The sequence below is a fragment of the Mustela erminea genome, chromosome 14, assembly GCF_009829155.1.
Source record: "Mustela erminea isolate mMusErm1 chromosome 14, mMusErm1.Pri, whole genome shotgun sequence".
In the NCBI taxonomy this organism is placed as follows: domain Eukaryota; kingdom Metazoa; phylum Chordata; class Mammalia; order Carnivora; family Mustelidae; genus Mustela; species Mustela erminea.
The window spans coordinates 64,177,179-64,202,672 of NC_045627.1; the positions used below are offsets into that span (position 1 = coordinate 64,177,179).

The 25,494-nt window shown below is 48.2% G+C and overlaps 1 protein-coding gene across 3 annotated transcripts in view; it reads right to left on the bottom strand.

Annotated features, from left to right (window-relative positions):
• Nucleotides 1-25,494, bottom strand: part of PKD2L1 (polycystin 2 like 1, transient receptor potential cation channel) — a 155,858-nt gene that overhangs the window by 28,155 nt on the left and 102,209 nt on the right. Inside the window, exons 7-10 of one of the 3 annotated variants that reach the window (XM_032313038.1) lie at nucleotides 6,412-6,548; nucleotides 3,810-4,007; nucleotides 1,140-1,419; nucleotides 525-638 (exon numbers count right to left, since the gene is read on the bottom strand). In XM_032313038.1, the coding sequence (XP_032168929.1) occupies nucleotides 525-638; nucleotides 1,140-1,374 (349 nt within the window). In that variant the 5' untranslated portion in view covers nucleotides 1,375-1,419; nucleotides 3,810-4,007; nucleotides 6,412-6,548. Of the gene's footprint in view, nucleotides 1-524; nucleotides 661-1,139; nucleotides 4,703-6,411; nucleotides 6,549-25,494 lie in introns of those variants that run through there. The other 2 variants (XM_032313039.1, XM_032313040.1) reach the window with 2 other exon arrangements.

Here is a 25,494-nt window from a genome sequence, read left to right on the forward strand (position 1 = left end):
ATAGAAAGGAATGGTTTTCCACTTTTTACAGAAAGGTAAAAACTTCCACTTGCCAACAGAACGTGGTGGCTGCTGAGTTGGTGTCAGGACCGTGAACTTAAAAACTGTATTTCCCTTTGGGGCCCCTGAGTGGCCCAGTGGGTTAAAGCCTCTGCCTTCGGCTCAGGTCATGATCCCAGGGTCCTGGGATCAAGCCCTGTGTCGTCTGGCTCTCTGCTCAGCAGGGAGCCTGCTTCCTCCTCTCTCTCTGCCTGCTTATGATCTGTCTGTCAAATAAATAAATAAAATCTTAAAAAACAACTGTATTTCCCTTCTAAGTCTTGACGAAGTAACTGACCGCTTCCTAACAACCTGCCTTCTTCTCCTGAACCCAGTGACAAGTTCCTTTTAATCAAAATATCTTAAACTGAAAAGGTAATCAATGCCAGGACACAGCCTGCTCACACAGACAGATGCTGTCTCCACAGGCATTGCTGCACAAGTGTGTACACAGGTGTTGTCTCACAGACGCAGGTGTTACTCACAAAGACAGATGTCCACCAGGAACATGATGTATACTAGCAGCTCCCTGAGGGTGGTCTTGACATAAAGCTCCCGGTTCTCAGCTGTGTTCTCAGTCAGGGTTGTTCCCCAAAGTCCTAAGGGACATGGGAGAGATGCCTAAGATCGCAAGCAGCAGGGTTCCTCCCAGGTGCCTGACCCACTGGTCCCTGGATTTTATTCCCATTTCTACCCCAGCCCTTGGCTCACACATTACCTTGTATCTTGGCTGAATCTGGCTACTCTAACCACACTCAAGCCTGCCCTCCATCAAACACCCCGAGAGGAATGCAAAAGACACTGGGTAGCAGAGAATGAAGACATGGAAAGGAGGTCCTTGTTTCAGGTGGGGCAGTCTAAGGGAACACCACAAACGTGTCCTCCCTCAAGCTAAGTCCCACCATACCATCCCACCCCAGAGAGGACTGTACCAGGCTCTCGCTCTAAGAGACCACTACACTGGCCTCTGTGTTCTGGGGACTTCAGTTCTAAGAGACAATTCATAAAGCCCAAAGAGACTGAGATCCACCTCTTCTTCAGGTCACATCTCCCACCACAAGGGTTTGGGACTCCTTCCCCAACTCCTGTATCCCAGGTACCTCTGATGCCACGACAGATCTGGAAGCAGCAGCTGGATATCGGGGTCCTATATGCCTTCTCCTGGGGTCCATCTTCAGGCTTTTTGGGTTGGGGCGGGGGAGGCACCGCACTGGAGATGGTGCAGATCCTCAGTGTCCCATGTGGGGATGGGGGACCACTGTAGGCAGGGTTGTCCCAGGCTCCACTCCCCATCTTTTGGAGCTCTTGCCCCTCTGGACTTTCCACAGCATTCATGGGGAATGAGGTAGGGGGCCTGGCACCTCAGGAATCCACTGTCATCTGAAGAAAGAAGGAGCAAAGATGCATCCCAGTCTAGCCAGCAGAAGGCAAAGGAGCTAGAGAGCAGCTGGTCTCAGGAAGACTCTGCTTCCTGCCTTTTGTAGCGGGCATCTGCACCCCCTGGGGGGAGCGGGCAGAGAGGAAAGGGTGGGGAATGGCTATCAGTCCTGTCAGGGGCTCGCTCTCGCTCTCGCTCTTCCTCTAGCTTCAAGAAATGGGCTGGGAGGGAGCTGTGAGGCAGGGCTTTGGCAGGTGAAAGAGATGACTGGGAGGGAGATGTGGAGACTGGGGTGGAAGGAAGGAGGGGTGAGAGAGGCCAGTGCTGGGGGGAGAGGACGGTAGCTTCCAGAAGGGGCCTGGTAGGGGGTCGTCCCAGTCAGAAGAGGAGATGAAAGAGCAGTGGGAGGTGCTGGCAGACTCCTCGGTAGGTCTGGGCTAATTTCCACTAAAAGCTCCTGAAAGGGCCGACATGGATTGGGCTGCAGACCAAGGCTAGGGGAAGGAAACTAGAAAATGCTGCCTCTTTTCCAGGCTCATTCAATGGCATCTGAGGCTCCTTTAATGTCTCACCTTGAGCTGTCCCCTGGTGGGGTGGAGAAGGGGGGCTCCCCTCCCTCACTCAACCCCTACAGCCAGGGGAAAAGCTAGTTGCAGGAGGAGCCTCTGTTTTAGACACTTCAGGGTCAGGGTCTCCGACTGTTGTTGAGGTGGGGGTGGGCAGTGAGGGGGGCACTTCGGACTTCCAGATTATCTGTATCCTTCTGAGGTCTGCCCTCATATGGCTTATGAGGGAACTACACTGACAGGAAGGTATTCCTTAAGGGTGTGGGGCACAGCCTAGGGAAGAGCCTAAACCCTGACTGGGAGAATGCATCAAAGAGCAAAGGGCAAGGACAGTGTGCCTTGGGACTCCTGAAAAGGAGTGGATGTCTGGATCCAGCTTAACTGACAATTTCATCTTAGGGCTCTTAGTACTAGACTGAGGACTCTTAAGCATGGGCACAAAATGGAACTCTCAGAGGTATCTGAGCTGATTTGCTTTCTTTTCAATCTCAGGTGTATGTAACCCCAGCACGTCCCTGCCTAGGCCCTGCTCCGGCCTCTGATCCCTTGCCCTAGCTCCCCTACAGGCATGTGCTGTGGCCCAGAATGGCACTGGCCTCACAGGGGCAGGGGGTTACCGCCTCCTCACAGATGGCTGCAGTGGGTGTTGCGCTCTCTCCCCGCTGCTGCTTCCCCATCTAGGCCACTCTAGTGCCCCACTCAACTGAAGCCCACCTCACCCTCAGTAAAATACCAGCCCAGTGGAAGTCACCAGTCCTGTGTGGTCCCCCTAAAGAGATCTTGATCCCAGACAACCCAAGGCTGGCCTCGGGTCCTTGGAAAATATGTGCTCTCCAACCCCCAGGAAAGGGTTGGAGAAGCAGCAGCTCTCTTACCCCAGGCCCAGATACTGTTAGGGACCTAACGCTGTCTGGGCTAGAGTTCAGACCTCCCTGGGAGCTTCCCTGGATGGAAGAGCTTCATCTCTATCTTTTGGCAGCAATTAGACATTGCAAGATGCTTGTTTTCTTTGGGAAGATGAAAGATCATTTTGTGTGAAATCAGCAGATGGTGAACGAACAAGGCTTTCAAACAATTGCAAAAGGACCCTTGGCTTGAAAAACTGAACATTAGGACAGAGGTAATGAACAGGAAGCTAGCAGTATAGGTCAAAGAAATGATGAGAGGAACAGGAGATGGTTTCTGATTCCTTGGGAGATAATTTTATATTCTGAGAGAGAGGCTTGTGATCAATAAGAGTTTGGATAGACTCAAAGAAGTTCATAATGTGACAGGACCCACACCCTTGTGACCTTAAGGCCAGAGCTGGACTGCTTTACTCACGGTCACTCACCCAGAAAGCATTATTCTTCCCTGCTCAATCTTGAGCCTACCCTACATGTGTAGATTAACCCACTAATACCCCGGGGGAGCACAGGTTATACAACAAGCTTGAGAAATTTTCTCAAAAGATGCTGGGCATTCCTGGGTGGTTTAGTCTTACTCAGGAAGTCCTAAGTATGGTTATCTATGGCACTTGCTTTTTCCTGAATTCCCAGTTAATAAGGGCAACTAATGTCAGAATCCTGGGGCTCGGGTTGCCTTTTAGCAATTTAGCAAAACCCAAGAGTCTTGACCTTGAAACCCACACTCCCAGTTTAAGTCTTGGTTCTGTAACTGTATAGTTCTAGGCATGTCCCTTTGAGACTTAGTTTCTGTATCTACAAAGTGTTTGTATTCAAGCCTGCCCTGCTGACCTGAAGGACTGTTTTAGGAGTAATATAGTAGATACAGAAACCGTTACAAACTGTGTGCTATAAAGCACAAAATAAATTCAGTTATCTTACCGTAGCGTCCATCCCTGTGAACTCTACTCAGCCACGGCAATTCCTGCTTCAGGGAGATAGCTTTCGTCAGTACTCTGTTGTCATTACCTCTGAGAGACAAGGGTCCCAGAATGCTCTGTGTCCACCCCCATTCCACTCCAGCTGACATCAGTAGTGTGGAAGGATGGCATTTCACCTGGAGGCTATTGTAACAGTAATCTGGAGAGAAAGTAGCTCTTAAAAGAGTTTCCTGAGCACATGGCAAGTCTTGCCGTCCATCAGAACCCAATATACTTCTTCATCATGATGCCTCTTAGCCCACTTGGTGAATGGGCCCCATTGCTTCACTGGGATACATTTTTTGGTGGTGTGCTATTCTATTGCACACAGCAGGAAAAGGATTACTACATTTCTGCCCCCAGTACACTCCTTCTTCACGCCATAGTCATCCTAGCCAGGCTTTTAGTGCTACTCAGATCTATTAGGTCCTGACAAAGAGCCCAGAAACAGCAAAGGGCATAGGATGGAAACTTGTGGCTCATTTTCCCATCAGTTCTCTATGTAAATTTCCCCAGGTTAAGCCACCTTCCACATTCTAGAAAGAGGAACCCTGGGGCAGTCCATTTTCTATAGGGAGAAGCTTCAAATGACCTGTGTTTCACATAGTGACCCTCAACATTTTCCACTCCAATAAACATAAATAATAGAGCATACTCCATAAACAACAGGGGCTCACAATGGCCATGATTCTCAATGGAAGAAACTGGTGACCTTTTACCTGTAAGAAAACCCTGCACAGAAGGTCTTACCCTTCACTAATATACCACCACTGGTCATCTGTGTGGCAAAAACACCAAAATTTGGGGTACCTGGGTGGCTCAGTGTGTTAAAGCCTCTGCCTTTGGCTCAGGTCATGATCCCACGGTCCTGGGATCGAGCCCCGCATTGGGCTCTCTGCTCAGCAGGGAGCCTGCTTCCTCCTCTCTCTCTCTGTCTGCCTCTCCCCCTACTTGAGATCTCTGTCTGTCAAATAAATAAATAAAATCTTAAAAAAAAAAAAAAAAACACCAAAATTTGAGTAGCTGAAGTTTTCAGCAACAAACACTGTGGACCAAGCAAACTGACATGAGAAGGCTAATCCCAAGGGAATTCCCCCTCCCTGTTTTTGTACAATGACATCCCAGCCTGGTGCCAGGGGCCACCACAAGTCACAGCTCCTTAGAACAGACAAACCACATCCATTGGGAGATTTGGATGTATGAAGTCCTGTTGCAGCTGTCCCCACCCAGAAAGCTGAGAAAATAGCATTTTGTTATATTTCATGGGACCTCACAGAGAGGTTTGAGGAAACTGGCTTCCCTCATCAACGTGACCCACTTCAGTCTTTTACTTCCTTCCTACTGCCTCCTGGATTTAACCAGTCCTGCTGGAATACATTTTTGCATCTTCCATCTCTCCAAATAGAACCTTTTTAAATAGGCCCTTCAGCTTTCCTCCCATTTCTAGAGAAACCTCCTGGACAGCTATCCCCGTTTGCCCATGCCTTCTGCAGAGGATTAGACAGGTAGAGGGAACCCACCAAACCCACCCAGATAGTGAGAGACAGACGACTGTCATCTGCAAAAAAAAGGAAGTTAGTTTGCAATTGCCCAGAAGCTTGGGACTGAGGCTATGATCATGCCCCCTGCTGAGCACAGGACGGATGCGGAGTGCCCACATAGTCCGGAAGTAATCAGTCAGCATTATCACCCCCAGGCAGAGCTCCCACTGTGGCCGGCAGAGTTCTGTACAAAATGGTGAGTGTCAGCCCGGGCTCCTGCCGCAGAGGGTGGAGTGGGTGACGAAAGAGCTCCCTGTGAATTGGAGACAACAGGCTAGAAAGTAAGGGTGGGGGGGGAGGTGGAGGGGACAGAAAGGCATAAGAGAGAAGAGGGATTATGGGGAAGAGGACCTGAGAGAACACAGTTCTTTCCTTCAGAGCAACTCACCAAATTTCACAAGAGACTTGGCTGACTGAATGTCCCAAGCTTGTGAGGAGGGGAGACTGGAGCACCCGGGCAAACCTCCCAGGCGCTCACCCTTCCAGCATCATTTCAGGGTCTCAGGGCAATCACCCAACACACATACACACACCCTTGTCCCAGTTTCTGAGGGTCCCATCACAGGGGACACATATTTTTGCATTCTGAGTCCTCATTGCAGTCATAATTCATTCCACAAGTATTTGCTGAGTGCTGACTAGACAGCAGGGACTCTGGGATAAGCAGCAAATAAGATCAGGGCCTCTGCCTCATTGAACATGCATTCTGGTAGAGAAGATAGCCATTAAACAAATACACAGATAATTTATGAATTTTAATCATAAAAAGTGCTACCCGGGAGAAATACAGGGAGCTATGAGGCAATGCAGAAGGATATGCAAAGTTCTAAGGCAAATGAGGAATAGAATTATGATTTCTACCTCTCACCCCCCCCCTTCTTGGCCCTGCAGCAAACAGTGTTTTTTGTGATTCAGAAATGTTTTACTGCTACTTTGTACAAGGAAACAGACTGAGTTAAATGACCAAACAACAACAAAAAAAAGTTATAACAATGCAACAATGCAAGAAATGTTGCAACTTACAGTAACCTTTATCCCTCATGGTCACGGGTACCAGGGGTACATGAGTTGAGCTCAGCTTGAAGGCTTGCAATAGATTCCTTCTGAACACATAGGATCCAACTGCTTTTCGTTCCTGAAATCAATTATCTCCTTGACACCTGGGAAAGAGGCAGAAATTAATAAGAGAGCTGGAGTAGTAAAACTACAAAGCGATGAAAAATTTCCCAAGGTGATGGCTTTATAGGTGTATACTTATCCCCAAGCTCATCAAGTTGTATACATTAAAGATGTATATCTTTTTGTATGTCAATCTTACCTCAAAAAAAGGTCAATATTGAGAAATCTTTTAAACTTCCTGAATGGGAATTTGAAACCAAGAGCTTGATTTTCTTTTATTCTGTTCACCTTATACTCCCAAATCTAGAAACCTATCCTGATGTTTCTTTCAGCATAATTGATAACAATTTTTTAAAAGCTAGAAAAGAGGAAGCTCAAATACCAACAACAGAAAAAAAATATTAGACAAGTAAAGATACGAGTTTGAAAAATATCTGTAAATTAAGGATGTAGTTCCTGTTAAAGGGCAGGCAGACCTCATAAGAAGGACAGAGGATGTGTTTATTGTTTGTTAGTCCTTCATTCTTTTGGGGCTAAAACTTGCTTCTCCTGCTCCATATCCTGGAGAAGAGAGAACTATACAGACTTGGTTTCCCCCAAGAAACTTAGGACCCATCCAGGCTTCTCTTCCCTCAACTTGAGGTGGGCTTTGGATGACAAAAAGAAGCAGTTTTAGTATTAGACAAGGTTTATTGGAAAATTCTCATCCTGAACTCACCCAGAGTTGCATGTGATACAGTACTGCCATTCATTAAAACCGAATAGAGATTTGAAAGAAAAAAAAGGAGAAGAAGAAGAAAGAAAAAAAAAGTTACAGACACACGATAGGTTGTTGTGCAGAAATCAACACTTTGAGTAGTATTTAATGTCATGAGAAAATACTCATCATAATTCTAGTATATACATCTACAGACTCCAAATTTCATGCATAAATTATACTTAGATGCATAAAAAAGTCCCAATATTAAAGAATTTAACAACATCATAGTGATATCTTTGGATGGATGCTTTCTATTTCACTGATTTTTGCTTTATTTTGTTTATTTTATTTCTGTTAATTTTTTTCTATATTTAGGAAAAGGTATTTTTAAAAAGCCAGTAGTCAGTAGCTATTATGTTCATAAAAACTTGAAATCCATTTTCATCTTAGACTCACAAACTGTCTTGGGCGGCTGCCTTCACCACACAAGCTCTCCACATCAGCTGGGAATCATGAAAGTTCATTTTTTGACATGAGACTCAACCATGCAATCGCTTTACTTTTCACCTGCTTGCTCCAAGACTTTGTATTAATCGCTACTTCCTTGAAGACTAGAGTTGGGGAAGACTGTGGGTGAGGCATGTGATGAGTATGAGAACAGCTGCCGTGAGAAATATGGCATCTGAGGACAGCTCTGAGGAAGGAGGTTAACTGGGGTGGCCAGTGGAAAGGTCAAGAAAGGAATTTTGCAGTGAATGGCATTGAAATGGACTTTGAGGGGCACCTGGGTGGCTCAGTCAGTCAAGCGTCTGCCTTCGGCTCAGGGCATGATCTCAGAGTCCTGGGATTGAGCCCTGCATTGGACTTTCTGCTCAGTAGGGATCCTGCTTCTCCCTCTCCTGACTTCTCCTGCTTGTGCTCTCTCTCTCTCTCTTTTCTGCCAAATAAACAAGATCTTTTTTTTTAGACTTTATTTATTTATTTGACAGAGGGACAGAGAGACAGCAAGAGAGGGAACACAGGCAGGAGGAGTGGGAGAGGGAGAAGAAGGCTCCCCGCTGAGCAGGGAGCCTGATGCAGAACTCGATTCCAGAACCCTGGTTTCATGACCTCAGCAGAAGGCAGACGCTTAACGACTGAGCCACCCCGGTGCCCCAAATAAATAAAATCTTAAAAAAAAAAAATGAAATGGACTTTAAATGACATTGTTTGGAAAAGGATGACAAATATTTTAAGAGACAAAAAGAAAGCACAGCTAACATTTATTAACCATCCACACGGCAGACGCCTTACCGAGCATTATCTTAATTCATTCTCACATCATCCCGTGGAGTAGACTTTTACTGTCTCATTTTACAGGTAAAGAAATGGAGGACCCGAGAGATAATTAGTGCTGGAGTCCATCTTTGAGTCAGGTCTGTCTGACCCCACTGAGAATGACTTCCCATATGTCATCCACGCAGGGACAGCAGCATGTGCAGAAGAAGACAGGTGGGAACATTGCTCACCCTTGTGGGAGAACAGTCCCGCCATTCTCACTGGAGAATAGGAAATAAGCCTGGAAAGAGGGCTGGGAGTGAATATGCAAGGCCTCAAATGCCACACATTTAATTCATTCAGGCAATAGAAATTCAACTGGATTCAGGCAAAGGAAAGACAAAGAAAGCTTCCAAACGGCAATGAAATGAAAGTTCCATTTTAGGAAACCTAATCGGACAATAAGGGTTTGCTCTTGGGGGAGACTGGAAGCCAGGAAATCAGTTGGAAGGTTGCTGGGCTAGTGTAGGGACAGGAATGAAAGTCAGAATGATCATGTGACAGAAGAATAGAAAGGAATGGAAAGATACGTGAGGCATCTCAGAGGTGGAACCTGTAGGAGTTAGCACCTGACTCGACGTAGGGTACAAGGGAGAGCAAAATCAAAGGTGGCTCCAAGGTCTCAAACCCCTACAACTGGAAGGTCAGTGATGTTATTAATGGGGTGCGGTGGGAGGAGAGGGATCAAAAGTAGGTTTCAGCCTGAAAGTCAGCTTTAGGTATGTGTGAGTCTAAAGTGTTAATGGGTCACTCAGATGATGAAATCTGAGGGCAGTGTGGACAATCTGGGTTAGAGTGTGAGGCAGTAATAAACACTGGTGAGGGTGATGGTGTAGCTAGATGTGTTTATTGGAGCCACAGGAACAGCTGAGATTGCCAAAGGATTGCACGCAGGAAAAAGGGAACTTAAGGAGTTGAGGGGGGAAGGAAGAGAAGCCAGAATAGAGAAGGAGCCACAAGAGAGGCGGGAGGAGAACCAAGAGTTTTCAAGACACAAAAGTCAGAGGAGGAGTGTTTTAAGAAGGCAGTGAGTATAAAGTCTATCAAACAGTGCTGAAAGGTCAAGGGTTCTGATAAATTCAAAGCCTTCAGATGCTTGGACTAGAATCTCTCAGGCAACCTTGGAAAGTGAGAAGACTGTGGATGTCTATTTGGAAAAGTGGGGGTGTAGAGGTTTAAAGAGTGGGTGGCGAGAAAATAAAAGAAGTGGCTCCATTTGGCTACACAACTAATTTACCAAGTATTTACTGAACACGTACTGTCTGAACTTCTTGCATACCTGTTTGAGGATGTCCCAAGAAACTGAAACCAACCATCCTTGTCTTCGTGTTCTAAAAGCCTCCCTTGCTTCCAACTCATCTTATGGTGCTGGTTTTTAAAAACAGCTTTGTTGAGATATAATTCACATACCATACAATTCACCCATTTAAAGTATACAATTCAATAATTTTCCATATACTCACAAATATATATAACTATGGTGCTAATTTTATTTTTTTTTAAAGATTTTATTTATTTGACAGAGAGAGATAACAAGTAGGCAGAGAGGCAAGCAGAGAGAGAGAGAGGAGGAAGCAGCCTCCCTGCTGAGCAGAGAGCCCCATGTGGGACTCGATCCCAGGACCCTGAGATCATGACCTGAGCTGAAGGCAGAGGCTTTAACCCACTGAGCCACCCAGGTGCCCCTATGGTGCTAATTTTAAAAGAAGAACATTTTTCACTAATTTTTGCAACACTTCCATTTTGTCAACGCTTCCATTTAATACTGCAAACGAGGGAGAAGGAGACCCCAACAAACTCTCCACTGACACCCTCTGAGCAGAGCCACAGAACGGAGTGGGAAGATGCAAAGGTGCTTTGCCCACTATGACCACCAGGTGGCAGCAGAAGCGTTGCCCTGTCTCGGTCAGTAGGAGCCAAACCGGTTTGGAGGGATTGGCATTCCAAGGTTCCAGAAACCATTCCTCTCCCCAGCTCCTTCCTATTGCTTATCCTTTTCTTCTAGGTGACTCTAAAGGTTCGTGACAGGTCCTGCTAACAGGTCCTAACCCACAGGGATTTATCATTCTGGAGACCTAGTAGACTTTTGTGTTGATCTGGGCATTCGGAGAAGCAGACACCAAGGCTGGGAGGCAGTTGTGAGGTCTTGAGGAAGGGAAACAACTGTGAGAGAAAATCAGGTGGGCGCCAAGGAAGGCTAGGAGAGCTGTCAGATCATGAGGAAAGTCTGTCCCTGAGTGAAGGAGAGAGGGCGGGAAGGTTGGGTGGATTTCTGCAGCGTGGTTATCTAAGAAAGGTTTGCCAAGGTCTTCAGGGAGCCAAAATACACCATCAGGGGAGCTCTGGGTCTCACAGGATGGGGCTTACCTGAGTATCCTTGCTAAGCTCAATTAGTGGCTGGGCAGCCCCTAGGAAGGGAAAGTTCCCAGGCTGCTCACCTGGAAGTCTGGTCCAGGTGAGTGCTCTTGGCCAATTAATTATTCATAGTTGGAGGTCCATGAAGCCCATTCTCATGACCTCCACACCTTCTTTTGGAGAAGGGATAGCCTAAGCCCTCAGGCAGCCCTCACTCTGCCAAGTGTCATCTGTGTCCCCCACCCCTAAGGGGGATAGTTCAATCCCTACCTCACACCTCACGGACTGAGTTCACATTCCCACCCCCACCCCCACCAGAGAATAGGCCCCTCCCATCCCCTGCATCTGACTCTGTTCCGGCCCTCGCTGATTACAAGCCAGATACAAGCATCCTCCCAAGCAAGACCTACTTTCTCCGTGCCTCTGTCTTTGTTCCTTCTTGCCGATGAACCTGGAAACTTGAAGGTGGTGACAGGTTTAGCTGTGTGTTGACTTTAGACCCACGGGCCTCGGTGCCAGCCTGTCCTGGCAGGTAGCTGGTTGGCCAGCACCCGGCCCCATCCCTTTCCTGTGGTCCCCACGGCCTCAGGTAGCCCTCCCCAGGCACCTGAGTGGTTGGCAGTGTGGTTCTGGCCTCAGCCAAGGCCAAGTACCTGATAGGACAGCCCTAGCTTTGCCAGGTGGTCCAAAGGGCCAGGTAGCTCTTGGGGGGTCAGGATGAAACGCAGGGAAAGCATAGGTTTGGTAAGGAGGGTGTTAGGGGAGAAGAGTACTGGGTATCCAGCATGACAGGGACTGACTGGGTCAATGGCTCCTGGGGGCTTCCCTGAGTGCTCTTGGGGCTGAGGGGCCTGCTGCGTATGGAGCTCTGGGTTTGGCTCCTCTCTCCCCTTGGCTGGTTCTCAACTAAAACACAGGCTTGGGAGGGATAGGATGAATAGAGCTGGCCCTCTGGGCTGCTGCTTGAAAGGAGGGCATGGGGAAACCAACAATTCTGAAGAGCATGTTTGGGGAAGATGACTTTGCAAATCCTGAGTCCCCAAGATAAATAAAAGGCAATAATTCCAGGCTTTAAAAGGGAATCCAGCCAGGGGTGCCTGGGTGGCTCAGTCAGTTAGGCGTCTGCCTTTGGCTCAGGTCATGATCCCAGGGTCCTGGGATTGAGCCCCATGTCAGGCTCCCTGCTCCCTGAGGAATCTGCTTCTCCTTTTCCCTCTGTCTGTCCCCCTCCATCTGCCCCTCCCCCTCTGCTCATGCTCTGTCTCTCCCTTTCTCTCTCTCAAATAAATAAATAAAATCTTTTTAAAAAGAGGGTGGGGATGGGGAATCCAGCCAAATCCTGATGTGGGAGCAGCAGAGACATAGCCTGGAAATTCACCAGGATTACATAATTTTGCACCTTAAATGTCAAAGGCGAGGCAGAAAGCAAGCATGGGATTTTCCCTTTTCCCTTTTGGGCAGGGAGAGTGGAGAAGAAGGGTGGAGCAGGGAACAGAGTAGAAGGAAAATGCCTCTGAGGGACCAAGGGGCCTTGGGACTGTAATTTACCCAGTGGCCAGACCCTACGTTCCAGGGTTTATGAAGCCTGGCTGAGACCATGGGGGCAGGGGTGGGTGGTGGCAGAGCAGAAAAGAGATGGGACCCATCAAGTCTCCTACCCACTCTCTGCTTAGCATGTTTGTTCTGTGCTTAGAAAGAACTCCTTGCTAGACAATCCATGAAGTGTGTACCACACACCCAGCAGGTGTACTCCTCCTACCACATCACGCCCTTCCCCCACCCCAAGCCCTGAGCTGGCACAACTTTCCTGAGCCTTGCAAAGTAAGGTTAAATATAGGGGTAAATATTAATAGACTGTCGAAGTACTTAGCATGGTGAACGTCAATAGACACTGAAAGAATCCCAAGTGAGTCTGTTTCAAGCCCATCATCTCCCCCTGACCAGTTCTAGGGCACCTCTAGTAGGAGGGGCCACATGAACTCTAAGTAATATGTTTACAAGATGCCATGATCAGACACTATCTTGTCCAGATGACCATTGTGCTTTGTCCTGTTTCTCTTTTTTTTTTTTTAAGATTTTATTTATGTATTTATTTATTTATCAGAAAGGGAGAGCACAAGCAGGGAGGAGCAGCAGGCAGAGAGAGGGGGAGAAGCAGGCTCCCCACTGAGCAAGGAGTCTGATGTGGGACTTGACCTGAGCCAAAGGCAGCTGCTTAACCAACTGAGCCACCCAGGTGTCCCTGTCCTGTTTCTCTTAGAAATTTGTGAGCTCCCTAGGGGCGGGACAAAACTCTGGCTCCATTCCCCCAACCGTAAAGCACAGCTCTGACTTTCCGCTGGGCACTCAGTCAACACTCAACCCCAGGTGGACACATTGGTTCAGAGGGACAGCATGGGTGAGCAGCAGATTCTTGGCTGGAAAAGGCTAGTGGAGAGGACACAGAGGAAAGCTTGGCTCGGGACCTCGTGGCCCTGTGTGCCCCGCTCAGCTGCTGTGTCAGTGCAAAGCAGAGGTGACATCAGCTATGGAAGAGGTTACTATGAGGCAAAGGGAAGGCCATGAAAGATAAAACCATCTGTGCTCCCTGGCATGGGATGGAAGGGGGAAAGGTTGTGGGGCTGGGGGCCAGTTCTCACAGGGGCCTGCAGGGAGCTCAGGAAGGGAGGAAAAGCAGAGGAGAGAAACAAGAGTGAGGGGGGAATGGCTAGCAATGGCTAGGGTCCTGGCCCTTTCACCTGTGGGAGGGAGGCACTAGTTTGGAAATCTTGAAAACTGGTGGTGATGCCCTCAGTGTACTCTTAGCAACTAGGGGAAACAAATTGGAGAAACTTCTCTCTGACAACACAAGAAAGGCGGGGGCACCCTTCTTCTCTCCTGACTTTGGCTCAGATTAGAATCAAGGCGAAAAAGACTTTCCTTCAGCTCATACGTTGTGGGGGCTGCTGGGCCTGTCTCTGTCCTGTGTCCTATGCTGTCCATCTGTATGGAATCCTGAAACGTGGGGTTGCCATCCCAGAATGGGGACAGATGCCTTGTAGCAAGTCAGGCCAGCACAGAAACCTCCAGCCTGGTCTGTTCCTGTGATCTTGTCCCTCAGGTCTCATCCACCCAGGCTGTCACTCCCTCGGTCAAATATTATGCCCCAAGATGTTAATGTTCCAAATCACACTATCTCATCTGGACACATACTCCAAAGTCCTGGGGATAGATAGTAGGCCTGGTATAGGCCCCACGCTTGGTATGCACAATTGCACAAGTAACCACAAGCCCAGAAGACATGCTCAAGGGATCTAGTCAGTGGGGTGGCATTTTAGAGTCCCTATCCTTCTTCCAGGCACAGCGACATATCACCTACCCATTTAGACTTTCACCTTTAATGGCACCTACGGTATTTAGCACCACCATCACCTCCAGGAAGTCTTCCCTGATTCTCACAACCTGCTCTGCTGTGTGCCTCTCCTCACTCTGCTAAGCTCCGACATCCAGTTGTAAGGCTCTCCTCCACTATGGCGATTGCCCAGGGTCAGGCGCCCCTTATGACCTCAGCACTTAGCACTATGCCTAGGACCTTGTGCTGTTCCATAAACGTTCACCGAAGGGGTGAGCCAACATAGTCATGGAGGTGTGGGGGCCCCATCCCCTATTGCACTCAAGCACGTCCGCAAGCAAATGGTGCCAGGATGGGATCCAGAAGGACAGACCAGCCTGGCCCTTCTCCTCGGGGAAGGAAGAGAGGAGTCCACTCCCCTGGTTCTCTGGTTGTCTGCTACCTGGGACTCAGCTTGGATCAAGGGACAGGGAAGATTCCAAAGCCCAGGAGGGTCCTTCCCCCGACTCTCCACACAGAGAACTGGCAGGGTACATGCTGGGCCAGATGCAGGAGCTGGCTTCCCTCCCCTCTCCACACTGACCATAACCCATGGGAAAGCCCGAGGTCAGAGTCGTGGGGACATTGTGTACAGCGCTGGCCGCTTGCCCAGCTGTCACGATGCCATGGGCAGTGTGGATGGACAAAGACGTGGGGCTGGTTGGATCACAGCTTGTCTGAGTGTGCTTGTTTATTTGAGCAAGCAGACACCGTAATCTTGGGATGTGGAAGGGCTGAAGCCACAGCAGCTGGGAGAAGGCTTGGATCCAGCACCTATAGGTCACAGGGGAGGAGATGGGCCTATGCTTTGTGACTCATGGGGTAGGGACTTAGGTCAAGGGAATGTATTATCTTTACTTATGTACACCCAGAGTTGACTTAGATCTGTCTTTTGAAGTGTCAAAGTATGAGGAAAGAGAAGGTAAGAAAGCCAGAGCTAGAGGGCAGCTGGGCCAGGGGACAGTAGTAAGTTGCCTGAGTGCCTCTGGGGCTCACAGACACTCTTCCTGGGGCCTTCCCTCCCCAGGCGCAGAGCCTTATGGATGTTGCTGGTCTCTCCTTGCAAGGAGCCCAGAAGGACAAAACGAAGGGGGATGTCAAGTGGGCTGTCCAGGTTGCATGAAGATCTGGGAGCATACCTCCCCTCAGCACCCCCAACCGCCATTTGACATCTGGCTAGGGACACTCACAGACCCACAAGGTAGGCGTTCTACAAGGACCAGACCCATCACTGAGCCTCAGCTCCATCTTGCTCTTCCTTTCTGCAACCTAATGTGTCATAAGTCCATGGATGTGTCCCCAAGTTCCCTCTAACTGAAGGGGTCGAGACAAGAGAAAAAGGAGGCCAAAACTGTCCCTAGGCCTGGGGCCCGTCCATGTCATGGGGCAGCATTCATGAGAATCACAAGGTGTCCTGGGTTGAAGGTCACTCATGTTCAGAAAGCCTTTCACAGAAGCCCTCATCCTGTCCCCAAACACCAGGGAGATGGACTCCCCCGCCCACCAGGAGGGAAGCACATAATGATCCAAGTCTGCTTGCCCCCATTTCACAGAAGAGAAACCGAAGGACAAAGCATTGAAAGAACAAATCTGGGAGTAGAGTTGGAAGATAGAAAAGACTCTGGAATCTTGCTAGTCTCCCTCCTCCCAAGGGGCAGCTTATGACTCCAGGATCACCCCCTTCCTAACTGTGGCCTAGGGAAAGAGACTGAAACCTTCAAAGGTGTGATTTGGATGGTGACAATGCAACACAGGGCCAGTACCATGATGCCCAGGACTTGGGGTCTTCCACATGAGGCCAGGAAGCTGGAGCCCAAACATTTCAGAACCCATGGCCAGGCCATGTCAGAGTCACCAGAGGGACTGACTTGACAGACATGACAGCTGAGCTTGCAGCAAAGAGTGACTCACAGCCATGGGAGGTGAGACAGGGAGAAGCAGCAAGGCTGCTTCTTCTTCAAAGCCCATGAAAGCTCTGGGAGGCTGCACTTCCCCCCTACACCGCAGGCCTGGGAGGCTCCCCTTCCAGGGAGATCGTGGATTTTCTTCCCCCTCACATGGGGCTGCTTACACCAGGGAGCCCAAAGCCACACTTGGGGCCATGAGGTCATGAAAGGGAGGCTGATCCACTGAGAAGTGCCGGCACGTTCGGGAGACAGAGAAGTCTCTCTCTTCTCCTCTGATAGTGACCTGCTTGGGGTCATGTCCTTCCTTTGTCAGGGAGAGGAATTTTGACAGGACAATCAACATCTCTGCCCTCCCAGTGGTGGGAAGAGGCAGAAGAGTCCTCTGACTGCCCACCCTTCCATCAGGTGTCCCTATGAGACAAAGATCAAATAAATGCAGCAATGCAAGTGCTGGGTGTCTTTCAGCTACTGGGATTCTGATGGGAAGCAAAAGCAAGTCAGAGTTAGTGCACAGAATTCCTCAGAAAGATCTTATCCCTGATAGAGGCCAGGAAAGTTGGGAGGTCAGGTGGAGAGACTCAGGCTGCTCTGGAGAGCTCTGCCCTCAGGCTGTCTCCTGCAACTGTGAGCAATCTATAAATCAATGTCACCTGATGGAGGTTCTGCCCACTCTGGGCCAGGCTCTGAGCACACCCACGAGGGTGAATTTTGATTACAATATTTGTTCCTCAGAGGGGAGCCAGAAAAATCATAGGCTAGTGAGAACTCAGCTAGGAAATTTATAAGGCCCAAACACTGAAGCACCAGGCTTATAGGTCAGGAGGGTAGCAAGAGAAAGAAAGGAAGCAAGGAAAGAAGGAAGAAATAAAAAGGAAGGATGAAGGGAAGAGAGAGAAAGAAAGAGAGTAGAGGACAGACAGGGGAGGGAGGGACCCGTGGGTTCCTGTAGGGCAAAGGTGATGCCCAGAATCTGCAAAGTTCCTGCATTTAGTAGAACTATTCCTTTAAATCCCCTCATCCTTTCTCCCCCCTGCACCTGACCTTATGTGTTGATTTTGTTAGTTCTCTCTCCCACTGGAATGTAAGCTCCATGAGGGCAAGAACATAGAGCTAACTCAGCAGTGATACCAGCTTCCAGAACAGTGCCTGCCTGTTTAGTAGGGGCTCAATAGGTATGTATTGTATTCTGGATGAATGAACAAGGCAAGCAACATTTAGGACTCCCTTTCCTGGGTACACACTCTGGCTCCCAACCCTTTCTAGCTAAGCTGAGGTAAGATGACCAGACGCTGAAACGTGCATCTCATAAGCATTCAGTTGGGTGATCTTGACTATTGAATATATTCAGATAACCAGCACCCAAAACAGGATATGGTACATTTCCATGACCAAAGTCTTCCCTCTGGCCCATTTCCAAATCCAGCACCCCTGTCCTGGGCAACCACATTCTGACTTCTCTCACTGGAAATTAGTTCTTCTTGCCACCAGACTTCATATAAAGGGAACCAGCCATTATGTGCTTTCAGTGGCTAACTTCTTTGCTGTACATGGTTTTGAGAATCATCCTTGTTGCTACATGTCCCTGCTGTCCGGTCTCTTCCATTCAGAGTGTCTGTGCTGGATGAATGGTCCACCGATTGTGTGTCTGGTCTCTCACTGGCAAGCTTTGGTGGGCATGTTTCCCCTTTGGGGCAATAATGAATGAAACTGCAATGGTTTTTCCTGTACAAGTCTTCTCATGGACATGGGTTTTCTTTGCACTTGAGGAAATTCCTAGGAGTGGATTTACTGATTCTTAGGATAGATGAATGTTTAATGTTATTAAAAACAAAACAAAACAAAACAAAATACTGCCAAGCTGTTTTCCCAAGTGGTTGTGGTGCCCCCTGCTTCCACCAGCAATGGATGAGTCTTCTAGTTCTTCCACATGCTCACCAACATTTACTGTTCTCAGTCTTTTAAACGCAGTCATTCCAGTGAGCAGCTTTTTCTCCAGAAATACTATTATTAAGATATAATTTACATCCCCTTCCATTTACCCACATAAGTTGTCGAATCGGTGGCTTTAACTACAGTCACGATGTGGTGCGTCCAACAGCACCATCAATTTCAGAACACTTTCATTAGCCCAGGAAGGGTAATGCACTCCTTAGCCTTCAGCTGCCTTCTTCAGTCTCCCTCCTTACTCTCCCCAAGCCTTAGGCCACCTTTAGTCTACTCCATTTTTATGGATTTCCCCGACCTGGACATTTTCTGTAAATGGGATAAGAATAAGACACTGTGTGGTCTTTTGTGATAGGTTTCTCTCACTTAGCATTGTATTTTTGAAGCTCATATACATTGTGGTGCATACCAGCACTTGATTATTATTATTGCTGAATACTAGCTTTTGTAAAAACCTACCACATCTTATTCATCTTTACTCATTTGATGGACATTTGGGTTGTCTCCACTTTTTCTATTATGAATACTGCTGGATGAATATTTGTGTGCAAGTTTCTGTGGGGACATATGTTTTCATTTCTCTTGGTTATACACCAGAGTGGAATTGCTGGATCAGAGTGTGACTCCAGGTCTAGGCTTTGAGAAGCTGCCAAAATGTTTTCAAAAGTGACTGTACTGCAATTGCACTATTAGGTATTTACTGCAAAGGTACAAATGTAGTGATCTAAAGGGAGACCTGTACCCCAACATTTATGGCTGCAGTGTCCACAATAGCCAAACTATGGAAAGAGCCCAAATGTCCATGGATAAAGACAATGCGGTGTATATATATATATATATAATGGCTACCAAAAAGCACGAAATCTTGCCATCTGCAATGACATGAATGGAAGTAGAGGCTATTATGCTAAGCAAAATAAGTCAATCAGAGAGAAAGACAATTATCATGTGATCTAACTGATAAGTGGAATTTGAGAAACAAGGCAAAGTATCATAGGGGAAGGGAGGGAAAAATGAAACAAGACCAAAATAGAGAGGGAGAGAAACCATAAGCAACTCTTAATCTCAGGAACAAACTGAGGGTTGCTGGACTGGAGGAGAGTGGGAGCAGTGTGGTGGCTAGGTGATGGACATTAGGGAGGGTAGGTGCTATGATGAGTGCTGTGTTTTGTGTAAGACTGATGAATCATGACCTGTGCCCCTGAAACAAATAATACATTAAAAAAAAAAAAAAGTTGTTGTACCATTTCACATTCTCACCAGCAGTGTATAAGGGTTCCAGTTTCCTCACATCCTTGTCAACACTTGTTACTATCTGTCTTTTTAATGAAGCCATCTTAATGGGTATAAAGTGTCTCATGATGGTTTCAACTTGCATTTCCCTAATGCAGATAAGGGAGAGTGGGCATCTTTTCTTGTGGTTAGAGACCATTTGTGAGTCTTCATTGGAAAAGTGCCTATTCAATTTTTCCTTGAGTCATTTGTCTTCTTATTGTGGAGTTGCAGGAGTTCTTTGTTCTATGCAGAAGTCCCTTTTCAGATATGTGATAAGCAAACATTCTCTCCCATTCTGTGCATTCTGTGGGCTGTCTTTTCTTTTTCTTGATAATATCCCCTGAAGCACAAAAGCTTTTAATCTTGACAAAGTCCAAATTATCTATTTTTTTCCTTTTCCTTAGGTGTAACATCTGTGACGAGTGACGTTGAGCAATTTTGATGTACTTTTGGTTCATTTTTGTACCTTCTTTTGTGAAGTGTTTATTCACATGTTTGGCCGTTTTTCTTATTGAGTTGTTTATCTTCTTTTTTTAAAAAAATATTTTATTTATTTCTTTAGCAGATAGAGATCACAAGTAGGCAGAGAGACAGACAGAGAGAGAGAGAGAGAGGAGGAAGCAGGCTCCCTGGATGAGCAGAAAGCCTGATGTGGGGCTCTATCCCAGGACCCTGAGATCATGACCCGAGTCGAAGGCAGAGGCTTGAACCCACTGAGCCACCCAGGCGCACATATCTTCTTATGTGCTGTGATATATGTCCTCATTCTCTGGCTTATCTATTTGTTTTCTTAATATTTTTTGATATCAGAAAATTTTGGCTTTCATGAGGTTTAATTTATCTATTTTTCTCCCTATGATTATTGCATTTAGTGTTGTGTCCAAAAAATCTTTTTCTACCAAAGAGTCACAAAGATGCTGTCCTGTGACCTTATATATAAGCTTTATGGTTGTGCGTTTTACATTTAGCACTATGATCAAATTAAATTTTGTGCATGAATTCAGTTGAGGTTGAGATTCATTTATTCTGTATGGATATACAGTTGTTGCAGTAATATTTGTTAAAGACACTTTCCCTTCCATGTTGTATTGATGAAGGAGTTTGGTAAAAAAGAGAAGTTAACCATATACGTGCTGGTGTATTTCTGAAATTTCTGATTCATTTCACTGATCTATTTGTCTCCACTGTTGCTAATACCACCCTGTCCTTACTACTATAACTTTAGTTAGTCCTGAAATAAAAGTTTCATTCCTCCAACTTTGTTCTTCGTTTTCAAGATTGCTTTTGCCATTATAGGCAGTTTGTATTTCCACTTACATTTTAGAATCAACTAATCTATTTCTTTAAAAAAATGTTGAATTTATATATAGAGACTAAATTAATCTACAGAACAACATTGAGTCTTCCCATCCATGAACATAGTATATATCGCTTTCTTATTACCTCTAGTTCTTTAATAACTTTAAAATTCCTATCAAAAATGCTTTGTTGTTTTCAGTGGAGATATCCTTCAAATTTTTTTTTTAGATTTATTCCTTCCTATATAATATTTGTGATGCTATTTCAAAGATATATTTAAAATATATTGTTTTCCAATTGTTCTTTAATAATATAAAGAAGGAACTTTTTTTTATCTTGACTTTGTATCCTTGATCTTTATAAATTCTTTTACCAATATTGGCAATTTGGGGTTGAATTTATAGAGTTTTTCATATGCACAATTATGTCTTCTGCAAATAATAACAGTTTTTCTTTTCATATTTTTATGCATTTCATTTCTTTTTCTTGGGATTATACTAGCTAGGATTTTAAGTGCAATGTTAAATGGAAGAGGTAAGAGCAGACATGCTTGCCTGTTCCCTTATCTTAGGAAAAAAAGGATCTAATATTTCACCATTATGTATAATATTAGCTGCAGGGTTTTGTAGATGTTCTTTATCAAGTGAAGGAAGTTTCCTTCTATTTCTAGTTTTCTAAGAGATTCCTATTTTGAATCCTACCCTCAGTTTTAACAACAGTACTGAGCTGTCTTATTGTTTCCTTCTGCCACAATCAGTATGACCCAAATGCACAGTTACTTCCTTATTCTCAGCAACTGGCTCTGTCACCAAAGTTTGCTATACATTTCTCTTACTAGGCCCAAGGAAACAGATGAAAGATGGCTGCAGGGCCTTGTCTCTAGAAGCTTGGAGTTTGATAGGAGAGATAAGACACATGCAGGTAATTATTCTTAAATCTGAGTAAAAAGGGCCAAAATGATGTGGTAAAATCTCTGTGGGACCCAGTAAGAAGGATAAAATGCCCAGCAGTGGTGAAGTTGAGGGAAAGCTTTAAGAAATGGATGGAGTTGAATTTGCTTTGAATAATAACTAATGTTTGGACAGGCAGAGTAGAGGGGAAGAAAAAGGTGGGAAGATGGAACATGTTGGATGGCTCCAAGGTAGAGAGCCACCTTCGTGCAGTTAAGGGCACAGCCCTCGAGAAACTCTGGATCTTCTCCCTTGAGGAGTAACCCTGTGGCTGGCAGAGGAATTAAGTCAAGAGACTCGGCAGAGCTAGCCTGAAGAGGAGGAGCATGTACACAGACTTCTCTGCTCCACGCCCAGCACTTCTGAGCTATGACAAGACCAGCTGTCCTTAACTGAAACACCTAGTCTCATTCAAGATTTCTGCACTGGTAGTGGAGGTGCGCAGGAGGGGGGGTGCGGCGCGTGGGTGGCTCAGTTGTTTAAGCATCTGCCTTGGGCTCAGGTCATGATTCCAGCTTCTGGGATCAAGCCTCACATCAGGCTCCTTGCTCAGGTGGGAGCCTGCCTCTCCCTCTCCGTCTGTCTGCCACTTCCCCTGCGTGAGCTCTCTCTCTCTCTGTCAAATAAATAAACAAAATCTTAAAAAAAAAAAAAAACAAAAAAAACAAAAAAAACCTTTGCACTGGCCAGGGAGCCAGGAGCAGAATGGAGGTGCTGTGACTGGCCAGGGAGTTGGCCCAACTCTGAGACCAGTGGCCAACAAGGGAGCTTCTCAGTCCTCCCCTCTGGCAATCCCAGGTGCCTCTCTTGCTGAGAAGCCAATCCTTAGCCCAAAGCTCCTCCCTCTCCCCTCTTCTCAGAGGAGGGGTCCTGGGAGAGTATTGGGAGAGGACTCGGTGTGGAAGGAGGCTGGGAGAACGCATGCCTTGTCTGGTTTGGACCTTACTTGCAGGGGAAGGTACCACCCGCCCAGAAAGACAGGGGGCATGAGGCACAGGTCACTGAGGTCAGAGCATCTCAGGAACCCGGGATTCTGGGAAGGGACTGAGACTTTGGGCCCAGTTCCTGGCTGCTGTGACCAGAGACAAGCGCCCTAACCGCTCCGAATCTCACTTTCTCATCTTTAAAGGGTTAGAGCAGACCACCCACCTCCTGGGGTCGCAGTGGGGATGAAATAAACCGATCCTTGCGAGAACCAGCTCCTGGTCCTAACGCGATTATCTGTCAGTTAGTTGTGCTGCACGCACGGGTCAGTCCTCTGGCCTGCGTCTGTGTGAAAGCACGTGCCTGCGCTCCCTGCTCTTTCTGCTTGAAGGCGATCCCCAAATGACCGCCTGGCAGCCTCAAGACTCCCCAGAACGTCCCGGCACGTCCCAGACGCTCGGGCAGAGGGATGGGAGCCCCCCTCCTCCCGCAGCGCGGTGCCTGGCGGGGACTGTCCCCTGCTGGGCGTGCCCAGCGGCGGCACACCGTGCGCGCGTGCAGGTCTACACACGCGCACACGTGGATGTGCGTGCGTGCGACCCGCGCGTTCCGAGGGCTCGGGTTCGCGCGGCGGGTCTGGGGGCCCGGAGCGGGGCCATTATTCCGCAGCGAACCGCGGCCCCGCACCCGCCGGGGAGTCAGGCGGGACCCCGCGGGCCTCCTGGGCTCCCGACCCCCAGCTCGGAGCCACGTCTGCCCTCCCACGCGTCCCTGCGAGCCGGAAGGCTGGAGCGAGCGGCGCGCTCTGCTCGGGCCTGGGGCTGCCTGGCTGTTGCCGGGGAGACCTCCCCGGGTCCCGTCCGGCCGCGGAGTGCGGGGGAGGGGAGAGAGGGGCCGGTCCCGGGCGGGTGCCCACCCCCGACTCCCGGCCCCGGTCCTCTCCCGCGAGCAGAGGGAAGGCTCCCGAGTGCCGCTGAGGCCGCGGGATGCTGGGCACAGGCCCAGGGGCCGGCGGAAACGGAGCCGAGAAGGAGAAAGAGAGGGGAGGGGGTAGGAGTAGCTCGCGGCAAAGGGAACAGCAGATTGCGCCGAGCCAATGGCAAGGGCTGGGGAATCTCCTGCCCAGGCCTTTGTCCTGTGATCTTTGTCCTCAGGTCTTACCTAGCAAGCAGTCAGTGAAATCTTTAGCCCTGGCCCTAGTCCTAAGACCTTTCTGTCTAGATGTCACCCACCCTGTCAGTCCCCTGGTCATGCACTCTGCCCAGAGACATTACCTGTCCCTGGCCACACTGCGTGATCTGCAGACATACCCTGGAGACAAAATAACCTGTTAGAGGAACCTACCCTGGTAAGCAACTGCACACACACACACACACACACACACACTCACACTCCTGCTGCCCTGGGCTTTCCGGGGAGAACCTCCAGGAGAAGGGCTGCAGGGACTAAGTCGGGCTCTACAGGGGCTATGGACACAAGGCCAGGGAAGTACACTGCCCCCTCAACAGCGGGGTCACTCAGCTGCGGACCTGGGGCACCATCTGTCTGGCTTGGAGTCCAGGAGGCACCACCATGAAGAATCCTACTGAGCAAAGTGTCACTTCAGAGACTTCCCTCTGTCTGTAAACTCATACAGGACCATTTCCATGTTTACACTTTTTTCTTTTCTTTTCTTTTTTAAGATTTTATTTATTTATTTGATGGAAAGACAGATGATACGTAGGCAGAGAGGCAGGATGAGATGGGGAGAAGCAGGCTCCCGGTTGAGCAGAGAGCCAGACAGGGCTGGATCCCACGACCCTGAGACAACGACCTGAGCTAAAGGCAGAGGCTTGACCCACCGAAGCACCCAGGTGCCCCTCCATTTTCTTTTTTTAAAAAGAATTTGTTATTTGAGAGAGAGCAAGCATGAGAAGGGGGGTGGTGAGAGAGAGGGAGAAGCAGGCTCCCTTCTGGCAGGTAACCTGACACAGTTCTCCAACCAAGGGCCCCTGGTTCATGACCTGAGCCAAAGACAGATGCTTAACCAAATGAGCCATCCAGGCACCTGTCCATGTTTACCATTAATGGCACCCATGGTATTTAGCACCACCGTCACCTCCAGGCTCCTCTAACCTGCTCTGCTGTGTGCCTCTCCTCACTCTGCTAAGCTCCGACATCCAGTCGTAAGGCTCTCCTCCACTATGGCGATTGCCCAAGGTCAGGCGCCCCTTATGACCTCAGCACTTAGCACTATGCCTAGGACCTTGTGCTGTTCCATAAACGTTCACCGAAGGGGTGAGCCAACATAGTCATGGAGGTGTGGGGGCCCCATCCCCTATTGCACTCAAGCACGTCCGCAAGCAAATGGTGCCAGGATGGGATCCAGAAGGACAGACCAGCCTGGCCCTTCTCCTCGGGGAAGGAAGAGAGGAGTCCACTCCCCCTGGTTCTCTGGTTGTCTGCTACCTGGGACTCAGCTTGGATCAAGGGACAGGGAAGATTCCAAAGCCCAGGAGGGTCCTTCCCCCGACTCTCCACACAGAGAACTGGCAGGGTACATGCTGGGCCAGATGCAGGAGCTGGCTTCCCTCCCCTCTCCACACTGACCATAACCCATGGGAAAGCCCGAGGTCAGAGTCGTGGGGACATTGTGTACAGCGCTGGCCGCTTGCCCAGCTGTCACGATGCCATGGGCAGTGTGGATGGACAAAGACGTGGGGCTGGTTGGATCACAGCTTGTCTGAGTGTGCTTGTTTATTTGAGCAAGCAGACACCGTAATCTTGGGATGTGGAAGGGCTGAAGCCACAGCAGCTGGGAGAAGGCTTGGATCCAGCACCTATAGGTCACAGGGGAGGAGATGGGCCTATGCTTTGTGACTCATGGGGTAGGGACTTAGGTCAAGGGAATGTATTATCTTTACTTATGTACACCCAGAGTTGACTTAGATCTGTCTTTTGAAGTGT